Source organism: Falco cherrug, chromosome 8 (genome assembly GCF_023634085.1).
Source record: "Falco cherrug isolate bFalChe1 chromosome 8, bFalChe1.pri, whole genome shotgun sequence".
In the NCBI taxonomy this organism is placed as follows: Eukaryota; Metazoa; Chordata; class Aves; order Falconiformes; family Falconidae; genus Falco; species Falco cherrug.
In genome coordinates this window covers 56854216-56873499 of record NC_073704.1, presented here as the reverse complement: position 1 = coordinate 56873499, position 19284 = coordinate 56854216, and the positions used below count along the sequence as shown (strand labels likewise).

Genomic DNA, 19284 nt, shown 5'->3' with positions numbered 1-19284 from the left:
TTGTCAGATACCTGTGTGTGGTGCGTCCACAGTTAGGAGGGGTCAAAGCGCCGCAGAGAGGGGCTTGGATGTGAGCAATGTGATGTAGGCATAGGACTGCAGACCAGGAATTTTAGGGTCTTCAGCCTAGTTGTTTTCATTGATTCCCTTATGTCCTTAAACACTTCCAAACTTCACATTGTAGGTAGCCAGGAGAAATAATGTGTTCTTGCTTGAACAGTGGTTCTAGGAAGAAAAGTGCTTGCACTCTCTGTGTAGGTATACTGCTTTGCTAATATCCCCCGTTAGCACTGATTAGTTAGAAATCTGAACTTGCATATGGGCAAGCTGGTCATGGGGGAAGCTTTATTGCACCTTGCAGCTGGACCCAAGTTGATACAGAATGTTAGCAGACTAGATCTGTGATGTGTTTGACCACATTGTGCATGAAGTCTTTTCCACTGACTAAACCAGGTGTGGATCTGACCATCGGTAGGTCCTACGGTGCTGTGCAGCAGGCAGTCAGGCAGTGCAAGGCAACAGGCTGAGACTGACCATGAGTGTTCAACCCTTCGGGCTCTGTAACTCCCCGTTCTGTTACAGGCTGGAGTCGCCGACGCGCGCGCTGGTGATGGAGGCTCCGAAAGGCATCGAGATCAACGCGGAGGCCGGCAGCTTGAAAGCCACGTGCAGGACAGAGCTCAGGCTGGAATCCAAAGATGGAGAGGTAAGAGAAGGGCGTGAAGCCCTACCACAAAACCAAAGCAAGCCCCAGATCTCCTGCAGATGTGTAGCCTTCTGAGTCACTGAGCCGCTGCATTTGAAGCGCTGGTATGAAAGCAGCGGTGCAGCAGGGCTTCCTAGCTTAGTTTCTGCTAGCAGTGATTGAACATATCATATGCAAACAAGACTCACTCTATGGCAGAGGCTGATTCATTATTTTTGAAGTGCTTGGATAATAGCATCTGTTGTTCAAGCAGATTTATGCAGCTGTAAAATATACAGTACTCCTAACCTCTTTGTTTCCTTGTCAACTTTAAAACAAGATTTACTTGGCCAACATAATTAAATCTTTTATCATACATTTTTCTATAAGAAGAGCTTAATTCACTGGTATTTATCTGAAAAGCTTTTGTAGCTGATGTTTTCATTTTGGAAAGAAAGGGAACATTAGGAGATACAGGTTGTTGCACTGGGGAGACTTCCAAAGGGGAAGAGAGCAAATATAACAGAGAACAAAGGTAAAACCGGTGTTGAGTAAAGCCTCTTCTGGTGTCTCAAAAGTACATGGGCACAGGGTTCTTACCCCTCCTCCTGCCACAGTGCTGGAAGGCACAGAAGGATGTGGCTGAGGAGCTCCTGCTGGGGAACCCACCGGGAGGCTCTGCAGGAGGAGCTTCCCATGGAACACAAACCTCCTGGCAACAGGGCTCCAACACAAGCTAACATTTTCCTGTCTTAAGTGTCAGGTGTAATAAGTAGAGTGGGGGTTTTATTGCAATTCCTGTTATTTCTAAACATTTGCCTTTTAAGACATTTCAGACCATGGGGTGTTAACAAAAAAAACTCAAAAAAAAAAAAACACCAAAAAACCAAAAACCTCTTACCTAATATACTGCAACTGAGATCCAAGGCATTTCACTCCTGCAAGCAGTTGCCTTAATGGTTTTAACACTAAGTTGCTTTTAAAATGCATATATTGACCTGCCTCTTTCAGGAGATTAGATGGTTGGATACTAAAACTGGCGACTGTTACTGTAATTGCCAGATAAAAGCAAGTACTGTCAGTTGCCCTGTAATAGTCTGGTGTGCAGGTTATCTTACCGTGCCCTTCTCAGGGATGTTAGAGCACTCCCCTCTAGCTGCCATGTGTCTAAGAGCCGCCACATGTTCGCTTTTATGTTCTGTTTCAGAAGGAGAGATATTCAGGTCTGTTATGGCATTTAAGTTATTTTTAATATACATAAAAGTGTTACACGTATATATAAAATACACATGAAAGTCAGTGCTGGGAGCCTGCAGGTGTGACTGGCGATGGGATCACAGTGCAGCAGCCCCGGTGGAGGAGTGGAGCCATTGTGTGCTCCCCACCTCGCAGTGGGGTGCCTCTGGCTGGGTTAACCCAGACGTGCAGGTGCCCCAGGAAGCTACGAGCCAAGAAAACACGGTGGGTAGATCAGCAGAAACAAACTGGAGGTCTTAGGCGGCTCATGATAAAGGCAGATAATATGCTTACCCAGGCTTGTATCAGACTTTCCCATCTTAATACACTTGCCCAGCCAGTTTTTGTAGCGGCTGGATTTTCCAAAGGAAGCTTCTTTAAACACAAGATCAAAAATAACAGCTCTCCACTAATTCTCTCTCTCTTTCTCTCTCTCCCCCACCTCCGACTTCAGATAACGTTGAATTCTGCAAAAATCAAACTACCTAACTTGCCTCAAGGATCTTCCTCTTCTGCAGGGTCCAGGCAAAAAATCTACGAGCTCTGTGTGTGTCCCAATGGGAGGTTATTTCTGTCGCAGGCAGGCACTAGCTCGACCTGCCAGATAAATACAAGCGTCTGCCTTTGAGAGACAATTTGCAGTGGGGCATCGCAGGCAGCACAAAAGCCAGTTCTGGTCTCAGATTGCAGCTGCCAACTATTTTTACTAGAACACAGAAAGCCTATCAAAGACTTTTTTTGTGTGTGCGCGCGCGTGTGTGTGAATATATATATAAAAATATATATATAAATATATATATATATATATCCTCTGTGTAAAATGATGTTTCAGTACAAGGAATCCCAGGGTGACCCTGTTACATTTGTGTAGCATTTCTCTTACTCACACCAAAATTTACTGGTACAATCTGCTGAATTGGAATTGATGCTCCCCTGGCCCCTTCTGTATTAATATAGTCCAATGATCACCCCTTGTTTTTGATCATGTTCTCAGAGCAATGGGATTGCTGGCTGGGCAAAACCCTGGAACCAACGTAGACCCACCAACATGCAAAGGGAAGAGAAGCATCTCTGATTATTTTCACACCGTTAAATCGGTGGCATGAAAAAAAAAAGAAAAAAAAGGAAAAAAAATCCCCAACAAAATAGCCAGGTTAATCTGAGGTTAAATTGCACTCTTTAATTTTCACCTGAAGCATGGCTCCCTGTTGGGACAGAGAGATTGCACTTGGCTGGTAGAAAAGCCCAGATCTTGCTGGAATAATCATGTATTTTTCAGAAGGGGTTTGAGCCTTACCTGTGCATGGACAGGGGTGCCTTGTGCTATTCAAATGTGACACATCAGCTCTAACCCTAACCTAAAGACATCTTTGTGCTAACAAAACTGGCATTGCATTTAGTTCTTGGAGGGAAAAAAAATTGCAAAAGTTGGACTAAATAGAAAAATCCTGAACCTCCCTAGTTAAGAGGTGTGCTGGATCACCCCACACACTCTCCATTAGCACCTTTCATTTTGAAAAGGTTTGGTGTGAAGATTTAAGATTTGGACATTGCCTATCAGTGCCTATAGAAAGAGAAAATTACCTGTTCTACCCATAGAACCTGAGAAATTGATACAAATCAGGTGTGTAACGTAGATGCTATGCCAGATTTTTTGTTATCTTTCTTTCCAGGATATATAGTCCAAGGTCACTTAGATTTTCTGGAGACTGCAAATATCAGAGATGCTGGCAATGAAACAGACTTCTTTAAGCATTTACAAAGATTGTGACCAAGCCAGATTGCTGGAAAGCAAGGGCTTTGGATGCTGGTTCCTCTAGAATTTGAGCCCCAAAAACTCTGTGGTTGAATCTTTTCATGGTTGCATTTTTCCTTATTTTAAAGTCTAGGAGTCACTACGGGCAGGTTAAAACATGGAATATGATCTGGTAACATTACTTCCATTGTTCAAGTTTTGAAAAACGATGAGAAGAGCCCAGATCATTGAATTCCAACCCATAATTGCATCCACATGCGTGTGAAAATCCTTGACAAACAAATATACTAATTACTGCAGAAGTATCTGAGTCACAGTAAATCTTACAAGGACAGCAAGGTTTCTAAACCTCTGAGATGCTTTTGAAAATATTACCTCACGTGCAAATATGACAGATCTGTGCCCATCCCTAGCGATAGCTAAGCAAAGCTGGTATTCTTCAAGCGATCTTCAAGATAAAACGTAGCTGACAGAAATGTTTAGAAATAATATGGCCCATTCCTTTTTTACAGATTTCCACGTATTTTCTTGTGGTCTGGAGAGTACCAGGGTTTGATTTTTATTTTTTTTTTTTTCCCTTTAAACGAACAATTCTGGCTTGATCTAAAACCGACTGGACTCAAAGGAAAGATTTCTGTGGAGTTTAGATTAGATGTGTTGCTGTCTAACAAAGCAGCACTCCTGCAAAATTTATTCCTGAAAGAGGTTTGAATGATCTGCTTTTATTTCAGTAACACTTCCCAATTAATTAACAAATTCAAACTATTTGTTAATGAATGATTCCTGTAATTATTATGTCTTGAGTCAACGTCTGAATGCAAAGGGTCACCCAGGATAACAATTGTATTGGGACACAGGACTATACCATCTCTGTTCAAAGAGGGGAATTGTGCCTATGCCTTAAGTCAATGCACTCAGCAAGGAGAAGCACATCATATTTATCTTGTTATTAAAACTAGTTTATTTGGGGGGAGGGACAGGAGGGTGTCTTGGGAACTGGTTGTGCAACTTAAAACAGATATTAATGAAATGCATTAAGACTGTAGGGGCACCTAGAGTGATACAAACTTTTTTTTTTTTTTTTTTTTTTTTTACCATGTTAAATATAGTGAAATACTGTGTGCGTTACCTCTGGGACCACAACTGAAGTCCCATTCGTAGTCCTACATTTACTGTAGAATTATTTTTTTTTCCCCCTGTTTCATTTAATACGGATCACAAACCTTACAGCAAGCACAGCCCAATTCATAAACAGATCCGGCGTGAGCAGTTGTGCAGACACGTGCTGCAGGAAGAGCACCCTGCACAGAAAATGAGCCGCGTTAACTTTCCCATCCCCCAGAGCATGGGTGCTGGGGAGGAAGGCAGGGGCTGACCCAGCAGGGATGCTGCGTCCTGGTTCCCTTGCTCCACTCCCGCGGCACCGGCGGCTCAGTCCTAGCCCTGTACACCCTCTGCCGAGGATTGCCATCCCAACAAATTAATTGTGAGTGGCTGGTCTTCTCAGCTGGGCTCTCCGTGAGATTATCACCTTCTTGTGTCGCGAAAGCCATGACACCGCTTAAGGACATCCCGCTATTTATTTTGGTATGAATTTCTATGGGGGAGCTGTTAAGGAACAACCTCACACAGCTGTGCCATCGCTGCAGACGCTTCTCTGAGGTGAGCAAAGGGTACCTTAATTACATCTACACAAAGCAATTCGAGTTCCTTCAATATATTAGACTATCATCTTTCCATCTTTAAAAACATAAAATTATATGTTGTGTTGAAAGACAAGGAACGGCTGCTAGGAAGGTTGAACCCATATAGAGACTGGTAAATCATGTAAGTCCCACTGGAGTGTGAAGGCAGCGGTTTGGGTGATGCTGCCTGCGCTTGTGGCTGCGTGATTAGTCCCCTCCTGTTCGGTGAGTGGCAAACTGGAGCAAACGGGACTGCGTGTCTGGGATGCCAGGGTAAAAAACAGGCGCTTCGTTTAAAAAGCAGCTTGCAAACACAGCCAGCTATTTCACGCTTCTCAGCTTGTTGGTGGGGGCTGTTGTGGAGTGACTGACCCACCGTGCTGGACGAGGCGAATGCACGAGAGGGTCCCTTGTCCTCCTGCCTGGCCCAGAAGTCCCTCATAGTTGCTGCACCTGTATGGGTTGGTTTTCCCTGAGTCCATTTAAATCAAGCCTCCCTGGCTGGAATTCGTCCGTAGGCTCTCCCTGCCATCGATAAAAGGCCAAAAACGAACAAGGGTTTGTGTATATCTTTGTGACTCAGCCCTGCGGTTCAGTGCAACGGAGCACCTGCTGTCTGGGGAAGATGGCGTTTCTCTCAAACTGGAGTTTGTTGTACCTCCCAGTGCTAAGGCAAGGCGGGGAAGGGACAGTGAATTTGTTGCTGCTGAGCTCAGTGGAAGAGATGCCGACAACCTCGTGGCCTGAGCTGGGACAGGAGCTGGACCAGTGACAATTCAGGGCACCCTTGGGTGGCTGTGGGACCGAACCCCGGCTCGGCGCCGTGTGCAGGTCTGCACTGCAGCCACCAGCACTGCAACCCCACAATTAATAATTGCTAATCAAGGGGCTGTGATACTAATGTCAATATACCTTAGACAACCAGGAATACTGCAGCATTCGTAACTGTGTTTATGTATCGTAACTCAACTTTATAGGGTTTCGGGACCTTGTTAAATTTGTTTTAAATGCGACACTTTAGTAAGTGGTCGGGAAAATGACTGTCAGCGCTCACCGGTACAGCAGCACCTTATCCATAGGTAGTGTGCAACCCTTCCGCCGTCATAGGTGAGTTAGGATGGATTTTCTAAAGCAAAAAGAACTAAAACAAACAAAAAAAACCCTTTTGCCATTAGTAAAAGCAGACACCCTAATACTGACTATACAACCGTATCCATTCTCTCAAGTTTCTTTGTGGGGTTATTTGGGGGGATTTTTTGGTTTATTTTCTTCTTTTACACTTTTTGAAGCATATTACCCAGTAGTCGGTGAGGTGGGTAGCTTAAGAGTACAAAGAAATGTACAAAGCAATGGCAGTAGCTGCTAAAATATGTGTAAGGCCTCTCCTGCATATGCATTTTTAGTAAACTGAGTCTGTGCAAGAGTGATTTGGTTTTGGTTATCTCAGTCACGTGCTGTCAAACAGCTGTATTTTAAGAGGGTTTTCTTTTTTCCTTTAATCATAAATATCACATTGCACAAACACAAAAAAAATAAGGCATAAGCCTAAAAAATACTATCTCCGATATACGGTATAGAAAAATGATGTCTAAATTAAAAAAGCACTCCCTAGAAATTACTCCAAGGTTAAAAAGAGATTCCTGTGGAACTTGTGAAGATGTCAGGTTAGTTCACATTGTACCTAGTTTGCAAATACAAACGTTCTTAAAGGAAATTAGCTTTTGTTGTCATAAGATGCACACACACATATGAATATATATATATACGCACACACGCTGACATGCAGTTGTTTACAACAAAAGCCAATTTTCTTTCTATTTGTTTTTATGGCTTTAAGTTTTACATTGCAAAAGAGAGTGAGACAAAGACCAAAGACTTAACAGAAATTCATCCCTTCTCTGGTTGCCCTCGCTCCTGAAATGTGTTAACTTTAATGGTGCTTTTTTTAATTGGGCAGGAAAAATACAGGTTTATCATAAATTTGCATTTGACAGAGTAAAGTGGCAGGAAGACTCTTAACTTTGTTAATGGGTGAAAAGAGGAAATCACCTGAAATATCTTTAAATGTGTGCAGAGGGCGAGGTTACCTGAAATTTGAAATGGGAAGAAATAGCCCAGAAAGCTAAAAGACATTATCCTGGGCTAGAAGTATAAATAAACTGAGTAAACGCTACCGGCTGTTCACTTACCTGCACTTGAGCATCAGGAGATCAGGAATTCCAGTAGCTGCCCAGTGAGGAAGAGTAATTGTGCCATAATGTTTTCATTTTAAAAGTGCATACAGTAAAAACAGAAAAGTTCAAGGCTGTGCTCTTTTTTCATATATATATATATATATATTTTTTTTTTTTTTTTTTTTTTTTTTATGACTGACATTTTAGATTTTGAAATGTCATCATCCAGAATTCACCCCAGCATGTGCAGGGCACATTCCTGCGAAGCTTTGCCAAGCACTGGATTGGTGTTTTTTGCATGTGAAAACACCAGCCTTTTTATTGCCGTTGCGGTCGAGGGACACAATCCTGGCAGCATTTCCCTTTTCCCCATTTTGACCTTTTTCCTCCGTTCTGAAATCGTTGTGTAGTATTTGGGCAGCTAGTGTCCTGCCCCACAGGGGGCTGCATGCAGGTGGCCCCCAGCCCCAAATCCCCATTGTGGCACTTCTCAGTCTCGCATACCCCCAAAACCTGCGTGTAGCTGTGGCACCAAGGTGAAACCGGGGACTTTTAGGTACGTTCTGCATGGCAGTTGCTCTGTGTTCACAGCCGATGCAGCCACGTTTATGGCTGTGAGTGGAACAGGGTTAAGCACATGGCACTGATGAGATTATCCAAGCAGGAGCAGAGTGAATTAAACAAGGCAGGTAGGGGGGAAAGGGAAGGAACAGCGAGAGACGTCACTCTAATCACAGTAATGCAGCCAACTTCTCTGTCTGTTTACACTATTATACTTTAAATTAATAACATCCATTTTCCTAAATATGGTAGCAATTATGCTTGATCTTTCGTGGCACACAGTGGAATTACTGTCAGTGAAACCACTTACGGCTTGGGCTGTTCAAGATTGCTAGGGTGTTCTTTCCATCCACAATAACCACAGTGGCTTGGGGTTTGGATGGAAATTACAGTGAATAGCTTGTATTTAGAAAGCTTTTAAGTCTGCTGTGGTTGAAAAGCCCACGGTTATGTGCATACAGCCCCGAGGCTTTATATTTCAGACTCTCTTGTCCTGCCACTTGAATTGTATTGTGCCCTTGTGAAAAGCGACACACTTGCTTTATGCGGGAAAAGATGGATATTTAAAGCTGCAGGATTTTTAACCCAAGCAAAAAAGCAAATATAATCATAGTGCACAACAGAGATTTCCCATCCTAGTTAATTTAAACTAGAGGTGCAAGTTCCTTAAAAATTAATTTGCTACAAGTGTTAATCCCTGCAGGAAAGTTAGCTCTGGTGCCACTCCCAGGAGGTGTCTCACCTTACTACAGCTCGAAGCCATGCGGTGGCCGGGATTTTCTGTCGCCGTCAGTAAGGCTGGGCTGCCTGTTCGGAGGAAGCCAGATTTCCTTTGAGGCAACTCATCTCCATGGATGGAGCTTTTGTTAGTTTTTAGCCTGTATTGAAAAACAGAAAGGGTACGTTTACTGTGAAGCGATACGTAGTTGTATGTTTGTCTCGATTTAGTTGGTTGAGTCTTTCTGCCAGCAAGAGAAAGTAACAGGAAAAATTTGTGTGAACGTGTTACATTTACATTGTGCCCTGCTACCAAGTGCTTCAGATAAAAAATGCAGCCTTAGTGAAACAGTCTTTTCTTCTAATATTAAAAACGACTTTTTGGAGCTTTTCAGCAGGTCCTACCCAAATGGAAAGTCTCACCATTTCTAATGTATTTGCCGTTAGAGGAACAGGCCCGTTGCAAAGCATAGGTCGTGTGCATCTTTGCATGTAGCAGGAACTTTGAATTGCATTGTACTCACACGTCTTTGCCTCATTCAAAAGGCTTAACCGCCGATAGGAGATAAAGCGTTCCGAAGCCTCCTATAAATGCATTATCACTTTCTAAAGCAATATTGTTTCTTTGGTCTTTTAAAAATTTCCTCATGACAGAGTCCTTAAAGCATCTTGAGGCAGGCTCACGCTGGAGAACAAAAGAATAATTATTTGTGGGCGGTTCTATTTTTATCTAAGGCTGGAGTGTAGTTGAAAAAATGTTGCTGTTTGAGTTTCTCCCACTTTTTGCTTAGCTGCAAACACCACCACCACCCCCAGCACTACGGGTAGATTTCTCTAGGGCAGCTGCCTTACGAGCTGGGAGTTGCCTACTTTGCTAAACGAGAACCTGATAATTTTGTCTTCATCTGGGTCCTCCTCTGGGCTTGTGCATTCAGTGTCGGTGCTGTTATTGATATAACAGATAATGAAACGCTTTGGCAGTATTAATGATTTTATAGATGATACGTATCTGCAGTCTGAGTGGTACAAATAGTGCCGGTAGCTCTTGGTTGCTGTTCTAACAAGCCTTTGACCACCTCGAAAGCATCGGCAGTAACTCCAGAAGGCACAGCCATGTGGCTGTTAATGCCACCTCTGCTTTGTCCATTAATGTCTGTACAGCATCCAGGGGGGTGCCACGGGGATGGTACCCCGGTACCCTGCCTCTACTCGGGAAGCCTGTGGGCGGTTGGGAGGTGGTTTTGCCTTTTCTTGTTTATCTCCATCCTGTTGCCAGGGCCTGTGCACTAGAAATAGCAGCAAGCCTGATGCCTGCCTTGGGGGTCTGGCCTGGCGCGGTGCAGCAGGGCCATTCACAGCATGGGGGGGTGGCTCTGTAGCTGGATTAAATCAGGATTTGGCCCCATTTAACTTACTGGTAGCCTGCACCGCCTGAGGGTTTGGACTTAAAGGTTTAGCACTGCTAAGAGTCTGGCTGCCCCGTCTAAACTCCAGCCTGTGTGCTCCTGGGGCCAGCATGGGACACGGGGCTCCTCGCGCCGCTGGGGTTTCCTTATCCCATGGGCGCAGATGAAGAGCTGTGGCAAGTCTTCCCGTCAGCCACTGCCTGAAAACGGAGGCATGTCCATCCAGCTTCATCCCTCGCCACCACCACGACCGTGCCGAGGTCAGGCGGTGAGCTGGTGGGTAACGTGTGAAGCAGAAGGTCCCGCTGGTGGCAGGGCAGGGCCACGCTGTCTGCGGAGCGGCTTCCACAGGGCTGGCACCGCCAGAGGAATCCGCTTCCTTCTCCCCTTCCCTGCGTTATCCCTGCGAGCACAGAAGTTAAGATGGACAAATGCTGCCCTAGCTCAGCAGAGTAAAAGCATGCCAGAAACCTCGTTAAGTGCAGATCTGAGCAATTCTCACATACTGTGTTTATAGACAAAGGGCTCAGCTGGCAGCGTTCACACCCAGATTCCTCCCTCCGTCAGAGCTTTTCCCGAGCTGCAACCCAGATCTTGGTCTGGATCTCTGGGAGCAGAGAAGGGATCAACCCGCTGGATCTGACACAGATCCCTTTGGGGTTTGGTTTTGGGGTTTTTTGTGCCCACCCTTTATTTGAATTAGTTTCCTTGTGCAAAAATGCCAATAGAGTTGTCGATACAAACCCAACGAATGCTCTGTGTAGGTAGACCCAACAGCAAAACAACATTCAGTGCGAGCTGAAGCAAAACCCCATTCATCCACAGCAGCAGCATAAAAGGCATGACCCATACGCTATAGCAGTTTTCATCTGTGATGGTAAAATACCTTGTCTGACCTCTACTCTGATAACCACCAATGACCTTGATCGTGTAAACAGGACAAACTGAATTTAAAGTCTTATCACAGTTCTCATTAAGAAATTCAGATTTGTTTGGCTTTTTTCTTTTTAATTTATGTATGTGTGTGGTTGTGTGGGAAAATATAAAGCTTTTTTGTATCAAATAACATCAATCCTTGCACACTCTATGCAAAATTTTGTAAGCATTGCAATAATGCTATGAATTACACAAGGAACTATTTTAACTTTATTACACTTTCTGTATAAAAAAAGTTTGTATTTAAATGATTTCAACTGCAATCTTGTAAAATATATTAATAAAATAATGATTGTTAAGAAGGAAAGAGATGTTGAGTGGTTTTTGTTCGTTTGAGCATGGCAAACGTGAATTAGACTGCAAACTTTCGTATGTCTGTAGGATACAGATAGGATATGTCAATAGGATATACCTGTATGTCCGTAGGATATGCCAGACTGGATCACACTAGTGATCCATTTCATAGCATCAAGTCCCTGGATATATTTCATGCCAAAAATGCTGTAGAGGATGGAATGAGATTCTCTGTGGATGGCTGTTGCTGTCATTAGCAAAACAAAAAAATCTCCCCTTTAGGAAAGTTGAGTTGCTGTCTTGCTTACCGCTTTGTTGAACTTCTCCCCCTTGTCCTAGCATTGGAGACTCACAGCCAAGAAGTGTTGTAAGCATTGAGGTCCTGCCTGAGCATCGTAAACATCTCAAAGAGGATCACTTGCTGGTAGAGGGGATCTGGTGCTGCTTGTGCTCCAATGCTCCAAACCAGCAGGAACTTGAGGTTTTCCAAGAGGGACCAGAGCCAGGTGCATGCACCTGGAAAGGAGCCCCCACCGGCAGACTGTGTAGGGAGCATGACCTCAAGTCTCCCTGCAAAAAAAATAATAATTTAAAAATAAATAAAATCATTTAAAAAAAACCCCAAAAGCAGCAACAACACCACCCAGCAGCCTGGACCAACTCACAGAAAGCCTCTTGAAAACCTCTGGCTGCTTTAACGATCCATCAGTTTTTATTTTAATTGGCAAACTAAGCAGCTGCTCATGGGTGACTCTGCACATGCCAGGCAATCACTTCTGAGGGCATTTTGCAGGAGCTGGGTTTTAAATATGAATTTGTTTGCCCTGGATTTTTGTCAGTAAATGAGAGCATTGATTGAGGCTCATTATCTGAAGGAATAGCAAGAATTCAATCCGGCTGAAAAGATGTGCATGCCTTCCAAGTGCACGGAGAGTACAAGCCCAGCCCTCACAGCTGAGATGCTGCCAAAATCCAGGCTGTAGGGGTACTTGTTTATCAGTTTGCAGGCCCTCCTGTTTACCAGGCTCCAGGTAAGTTCACTCAGTACTGTTCGGTGGACATGCACAGTCTCCTTCTCGCTCGTTGGGGTTGGACTGTTTGCACACTTTTTTTTTAAAAAAAAAAAAAAAGAAGACATCTTTCAGCAGAACTTCAGCTGCAGTTCTTGGCCTGCATTTGGAATTTCTAGCAAACTGACAAGGAAATAATTCATGAATTAACCCCCATTAAGAAGCATGTCGGTAGGAACTTCACAGCACCCGCAGGATAGGGCGCTCTGTGTAGCTGCACCCAGCCCTGCCCCAGGCAGCGGCCGGATCCTTCCCCAGTACCAGCAAACTCCGCATCAGCTGCCTGAAAATGTCCTTGATACAAGCAGCGAGTAGTTATCAAACTCAGCCTTAGGCACAGTGTATTTGCAGTGCCCCCGTGCCAAGTGTGGTACTCAGTAGCAACAATATGTTAACCATTTTCTAAACCCTGGGAAGCTGTATTTAAAAAGGGAATTTGTCTTTTAAAATTGACTCCTGGGAAAATTATCAAAGCATCATTTCTTCCCAAGCATCCTGCCTTTCACTTTTGAGAAGTGCTTCCCAATTTTTGTTTTCTTTTCTTTCTACCCCTATAGCTAATTCATTGTTTCTTTTTTTTTTTTTTCTTTTTTCCTAAATAGCAAACAGAAAAAAAGCACCAAAGGAAGAATTACAAAAGCAGGAAATAATCACTGAGATGAAATGAATCCATTTCATACTCTGTAAAATCATAACAGCTTCAACTTCTTAAAATTTTTATGTGCAGCCAGGTTTTTGTATTTTTCATCTAAGTCTAGTACAGACAAGTTGCTGCTGCTGAAGTTTGGTTGTTGAATTGGGGTGATTATTTTTATTTTTATGAACAGTGTCCAAAAGTCAGTGATGAGAAGTATCTGTTTTTAACAGTTTTTCTCCACTGCTGTGACCTTCTTCTCTCCTTAAATGGAACAGAAAAATCCTCCTGAATTTAGTGATGAAGGTTCAGACCTAAATAGCTCCAGTGCCAAATGTATCCCAGAGGAAAATTATATGGCCTCATTTAATAGAGAAAAAGCAAGAAGTCTGGCCAGCAGCTAGAACTTGGCTCTTTTCTGCAGTCATTTCAGAATAAAAAGCAGAGTGTAGGTAGTCTTTAAATATTTGATTCACACTATCAGGCTATTGTAATATACATTACTGATATGATCTGCACTTTTTAAAATTGGGGTTTGTGAATAGCCCTTCACATAACACCTCTGCTTCGGGCCATCATACAGCTAGGCTTGTGTAACATCAGCTGTGGTATTTTCCCTTTCACACCTACAGGGGCATTTTTTGTTACCCTACTTCTAGGCTTTGTTTTCAGCCTCAGCAGCAGCCTGGCAGTGCAGGCAGAAAACAAGGCTCCTGCCTCCTCGCTGAGGAATGCTTGCAACCATCTGCTTTGCTCCATTCAGTGGGTGCATGGAGGGAGGGGAAAAGCAGAAAATATCTTTTAAATCTCTGAAATAACCTCATTCGGCTTGGTTTTCTGCTGCCCCCACAGCAGCACACAGCTGCAGGGCAGAGTTGGCAGCAGCCTGGGCTCCTGCTGGGGCTAAACCCCTCCTGGGGCTCCACATCCCACCTCTCCTTCCTCAACAGCCCTATTCCCGTGCCACTGCCAGACTCAGGCTATGAAACAGAAATACTTTAACTGACAGCATAACCCACAAGTGCTCAGGGGACAGTAAGACCTCAGTGCTGCTCGGTATTTCAGCACCTTTTCAAACAGAAAATACATCTGCATTACCTGACCTAAACTCTACCTACAACTTGAGTTTAGCACCTGGGAGTGCTAAAGGATGCTGAGCATAACTGAGATGGGGTTTACTCGTTGAATATGGGTTTTGCATCTGCTTTGCCTCCCCGAAGGCAAGAACCAGTACATGCACATGCCAAAAAGTGGTGCTGTGTCTCTGTATGGCTGCCGCTCTTAGCCTGAGCCTCCTCCCTTCATCCAACCAATGCGCCGCATCTCCTGCCCTGGGGGTTGAGGTTTTAATGGAAGCTGCTGCAGTTGGGGTTGGCTGCCCGTCTGCTGTATCGCCAGTGCATTCAGAACCGGGGCGGGGTGATGGTGAAACGTCCCACTCCTCCCAGCACAGCAGGATGGAGCCATGCAAGCACATGGGATGCTCCACAGCAAGACATTCCCTCCTTGCCGTGGCAAGAGGTCTGTCGGAAAGAACGAGACACGGTTTTCACCCCAGTGTGTCCCAAGTGACATCTTGACATGGGTTTCAATGCTCTTATGGGAACCACCCAAGGAGGCCCCAGGGCTGAAGTAAGCAGTTTTAGAGCTGATGTTGGTCCCAGAGAGGGCCACGTTTATATTAATGCCCAGCCAACAAACACAACCTGCCTTTACAAACCGGGGTGATTAAAAACTTCTCCTTGCTCTCCACTATCAGCAGGCTTAGGAATAATAACTGACTGATAGGGAAGTGTGTGAGAGAGAGAGAGCGTGCCTCTTTGTGTGCACGCATGGGGACGGGGGAAGATAAATTTCTGAATAAAATGTTATTTTTATGTCCGCTGTAACGATTTCCCAAAGCATATGGGTATTTCAATAAAGCCCAGTCTCAAAAGAGAGTTTTTGCATCACAATCGTCTTGAACCATAATAACTAAATTTGAAAATAACTATCATCTGCTAGAAAGACATTAAAGTATCTATAGTGGTACTATCAGGCTGTGAATGCTATGGGAGCTCTGCACACACAGACACACACACACACAATTAACGAAGAAAAAAGAAAGGAGAAAAGCACTGTCCCTTCCAAGAAAACCCACAACCTACTGCCTACACGATGAACTTTTAAGCACAGAATGCAACATCCAATGAATTATTTATGAATTAATTTGCAATGAACAGTTTAGCAGTCAAAGGAAACATAAACTGGCAGCACAGCCCTGCCTGGGGTGACGGCAGGGGACACAAGTGTGCTGTTCCTGTGGCAAGAAGACATTTAGCAGTGTACATGATGAGTTGCACACTAAGAAAGTTTTAAGACAAAAATGCAGTTCCTGGCAAGCACCAGCCTGGTGTACTAATACCCTGACATAGCCTGTGACCCCACTTGCACGCTGCACTGACACATGCCATCGCTCACCCAGTGCCAGGTGACAGACACAAGTGCTTCTTGACCAGCAGCTGCTGTGGATGCAGCCGCTCTGGCAGGAGAGGTCACCCAGTGCCCCACGCCTCCCACCACCACCACATGGTTTTTATGCTAAGCTAAAACACAAGTACAACCAGCTGTTGCTTAAAGGCTAATGATGGGAACAACAAAATCAGGAGATAGAAATGCACATCGTGCATTTAATTTAGTTCTTTATAGCCAGGCTGTAAAAGGGGCTGTCCCTGCCCAGCACAGGAATGAGCTCTGCACTGAGGGCTCCACACCAGCATTTGTCTTTAGCATGACATTAAATTAATGCTTTTGTGGGTCTTTTTTTGACTCCTCAGCAGAGATGCCCAGTTTGCCTGTGCTGCTGCAGCTAAGCATCAGTCCTGATGCTGACCGCACAGCTGCGTGGCATGCTCTCAAGGTAAGTGGCTGCTGCGTGCTTTATTTCTCTAATGCAGACATGGATCATGGGCATAAACAAACCTGGCTGGATTCCTGGCAGAGCTGAGAATTGCATTCGGTAGTTCCTGGGGCAGGAATAGGGTGATGTCTGAGCTAGCAGGAGAACACAGGCAGGAGAAAACAAAAGCAGAGCAGGCAGGTTAGCCTGGACCGGGCTGCTCTGGGCTTGCTGCAGGTCCTGCGGCATTGCCAGGCACAAGCTGCCCTGGGTCACGTTTACTGGTGCAAATAGAGCAGCAGACACTTGCCAACATAGCTCCCGGTTGCTGCAGTTGGAATAGTTTATAAATGCTTTTGGATTTATTTTTTTTCCCCATTCATTTCTGTAGCGACATCAGAGTCCTGCCTGGTTCCAGTGGGGTGGCTGAGATTGCTGCTCCCCTTAAAGCACGGTACAGCTGAGCATGGTTGAGCTCCCTTCCCACAATGGCTTCTATAATTTTTATGTAATATATTCTGTGTATATATTATAATAATGACTTTTCTAAGGTACCTGCATCTCAGCTACCCTTAACCCTGGCTGTGCCCCTGTCTGCAAGAGCAGCGTGAGGGGGGCACAGTCCTGCCAGCCAGGTGGGGGATGAGGTTTTTTGGCAGTGCCACAATGGAAACCCTGTGTCCAGACAGCCAGCAGCCTCTGTGGGAAGGAAAGCTGCACTGCTTCCCCCGGTAAGTCTGACTCACACCTGTGTAGGCTCTGAACAATGAGGTGAAGCCGTGGTATTTGCCCAAAGCAAGTGAGAAGCTGCCCTTTGTGTTGTTTCCACCAAAAAGACTGATGGTAAGAGAAAGATGCTGTGATAAGTTTAAAGAAGTTGACATCAACTGACCTTAGGAACCAGGTGAAATATTTAAGACACCTTCGCAGTTCAGACTCTGCTCAGACTTCGGCTGTTGGGACGATGGTCAATGCTTCCCTCCCAAAAAGCAGACCAGGCAGGGCAGCTGAGGACAGCAAGTCACGAGATTAGTTTCCTGAGTTTCACCTTTTTCTTCCTTTCTGCCTTCTCCATTGACTTCTGGACCTGAAGTGTCTTCCACATGTGCATGGTGTCCATCAAATCACATACTTGGCTTGGACAAAACTGATGAGCACAATGTGCCAAGAAGAGACCTGCTATTTTTACGGTTTTGCAGCAAGACATTGCACATACAACTTGTATCAGAGAGAGAGCTAAGAGCACGGTGGGGCAGATGGGAGCTGGTGGGGCCCGTGTGTCCAGGGGTGAGAAAGGTAGGTAGACACAGGCACCAGCTTCCCACAGTGACTGATGGATTTTACCTGTCTTTTTTTTTTTCCTTTCACACATGAAGACTTTTGAAACACCTAACAAGTGTCTGTCTGGGGTTTAGAGATGTCTGGTTTTACTGAACACAAGAGCTGCCTCCATGAGCCATGGCTGCTTCTGTGACTGTGCAAAATGTGTATTGGTTTAACTTTTCATGGCATTTCAGTCATAGAAAAAAATAACCTCTGTCTTTCTGGTATGTAAGTATTTAGCAATTGGAGGAGGAAGAAAAAAAAAAAATCAAGCAAACTTATGCCTTATTAATTTTCTTAGTTTTCTCTTTCTGATTTGATTTTTGGATGGCCACCACTAGAGACCCCAGTAGAGACAACACACCCTAACCCTTCCCCCACTGCCATTTTATGACATACCCACTGCCATACCTCTTTTCTTCTTCAAGAAGATGATGGGAGACAGAAAAAATGACAGCAGAGACACTGAAAGCTCTGTAACCATAGAGCAAGTTAGAATCACTGAATCATTTAGGTTGGAAAAGACCTTTGAGATCATCAAGTCCAACTGTTAACCGAGGACCCAAGTTTAAGCAGTTCCCACTGAAATCAGTAGGTGACCTACATATATCTATATATAGATTGTCACTCCCATTTTTAAGAGGTAGGACAGTCAGTTTAAAATGAAAGGGCCAAATTTTTGTATGATGTGAATGGCAGTTTGGATCCAGATTCATCCGAACCATAGGCCAGTTTGGCTCAGCAGAGTTAATACCGCCTTCCTGAGAAATACAAGACTAAAATAACCACCAGGGCCAAAACAGGAAGGCTAAAAATAAACAAATAAAGAAAATAAAGTAAATAAAGTAAATAAATAAACAAACAAATAAATAAATGAAAATAAACGGAGGGCTACTGCCCTCAGAAGAATATTTTCATCGCTGCTTTGCATGAGAACTGCAAAGAGGACTTCAAGATAAGCTTTAGAAGGTGCAGGAGTGGAGATGGCAGGCAACTGAGGGTAAATAATTAATTCAATAACATACAATTAATTATTTGCAATTAAAGAACATTTATAAGCTGCTAAATTCCATTAGCATAGCATGGCCTATATAAAGTGAACACTAATGCATATTAAAGAAGAACCTGTCTTGTTATGCTTTCATCTCGCCACATAAAAAATACCGAGATGAGGAGCACACTGCCCCGTGCAGCCGGCAGTGGGCTGAAAGCTCTCGTGCACGTGTTACAGCTCTTCGGGCTGCAGCAAGGATCTGGATGCAGCAGGAATAACGGCAGCGTGCTTGGGACCACTGAGAAACCGGGTTCCTCCATCGGATGTGGAGCAGCTCTAATGCTGTAGTGGCTTTGGTGTCAAGTGCACCAGAAGTCACCGCCAGGCAGTTGTAAAGTTACACGGTCTCCCACAAGTAACTGCATCTGACCTGACCGCAATTACTCAGTTTATGAGAGCAGTTAGGACTTGGGGGTATTGCCATTTTTCTGTTGATAGAATGGAAAGAACAAGCTCCGTTGCACATGCCTGACTCTTGCCTTAGGAGGACCTCAAGAGAATCCAGAGATGTTAAATTTACCTCCTGCCATCCCAAAGAAATAGAGGATTACCAGGCACCGAGTCTGCATCACCTGAACAGCCATCAGCCAGCTACCAGCCAGCCACATGGTGCGGGAGCCCAAGGCTGGGCATCTACACCTGAAAGAAAGAGTTAAAAGCCATCATGACAATACCTAGGCTGCAAACCCAGAAACACTCTGGAAAATCTAGAAGCAATTGCTCTTTGGTCAAATCTAGAACAGAATACAGTCCCCAGAGGATATTGCAACAGAGTGACATCAAAACCATCCCAGCTCATTTGGGTTTGCTCTGTGCTGAGATTAAGTCATATATTATGTTCTTGTAAAATACTCAGTTGGTGGCAGCTGGATAAA

General features: G+C 44.4%; 1 protein-coding gene and 1 long non-coding RNA gene across 3 annotated transcripts in view; one reads left to right on the top strand and one right to left on the bottom strand.

The window, feature by feature from the left end:
• Nucleotides 1-11457, top strand: part of SGCD (sarcoglycan delta) — a 349797-nt gene extending 338340 nt beyond the window's left edge. For both annotated transcript variants that reach the window (XM_055719223.1, XM_055719224.1), the window contains 2 exons: nt 583-706; nt 2376-11457. In XM_055719223.1, the coding sequence (XP_055575198.1) occupies nt 583-706; nt 2376-2549 (298 nt within the window). In that variant the 3' untranslated portion in view covers nt 2550-11457. The remainder of the gene's footprint in view (nt 1-582; nt 707-2375) is intronic.
• Nucleotides 572-17832, bottom strand: LOC114015310 (uncharacterized). Its single transcript, XR_008733651.1, has 4 exons — nt 16925-17832; nt 11759-12020; nt 8840-8975; nt 572-685 (listed from the first exon to the last, which is right to left on the bottom strand). It is a non-coding gene; the product is annotated as an uncharacterized LOC114015310 (long non-coding RNA).
• Between the last annotated feature and the right edge of the window lie 1452 nt (nt 17833-19284).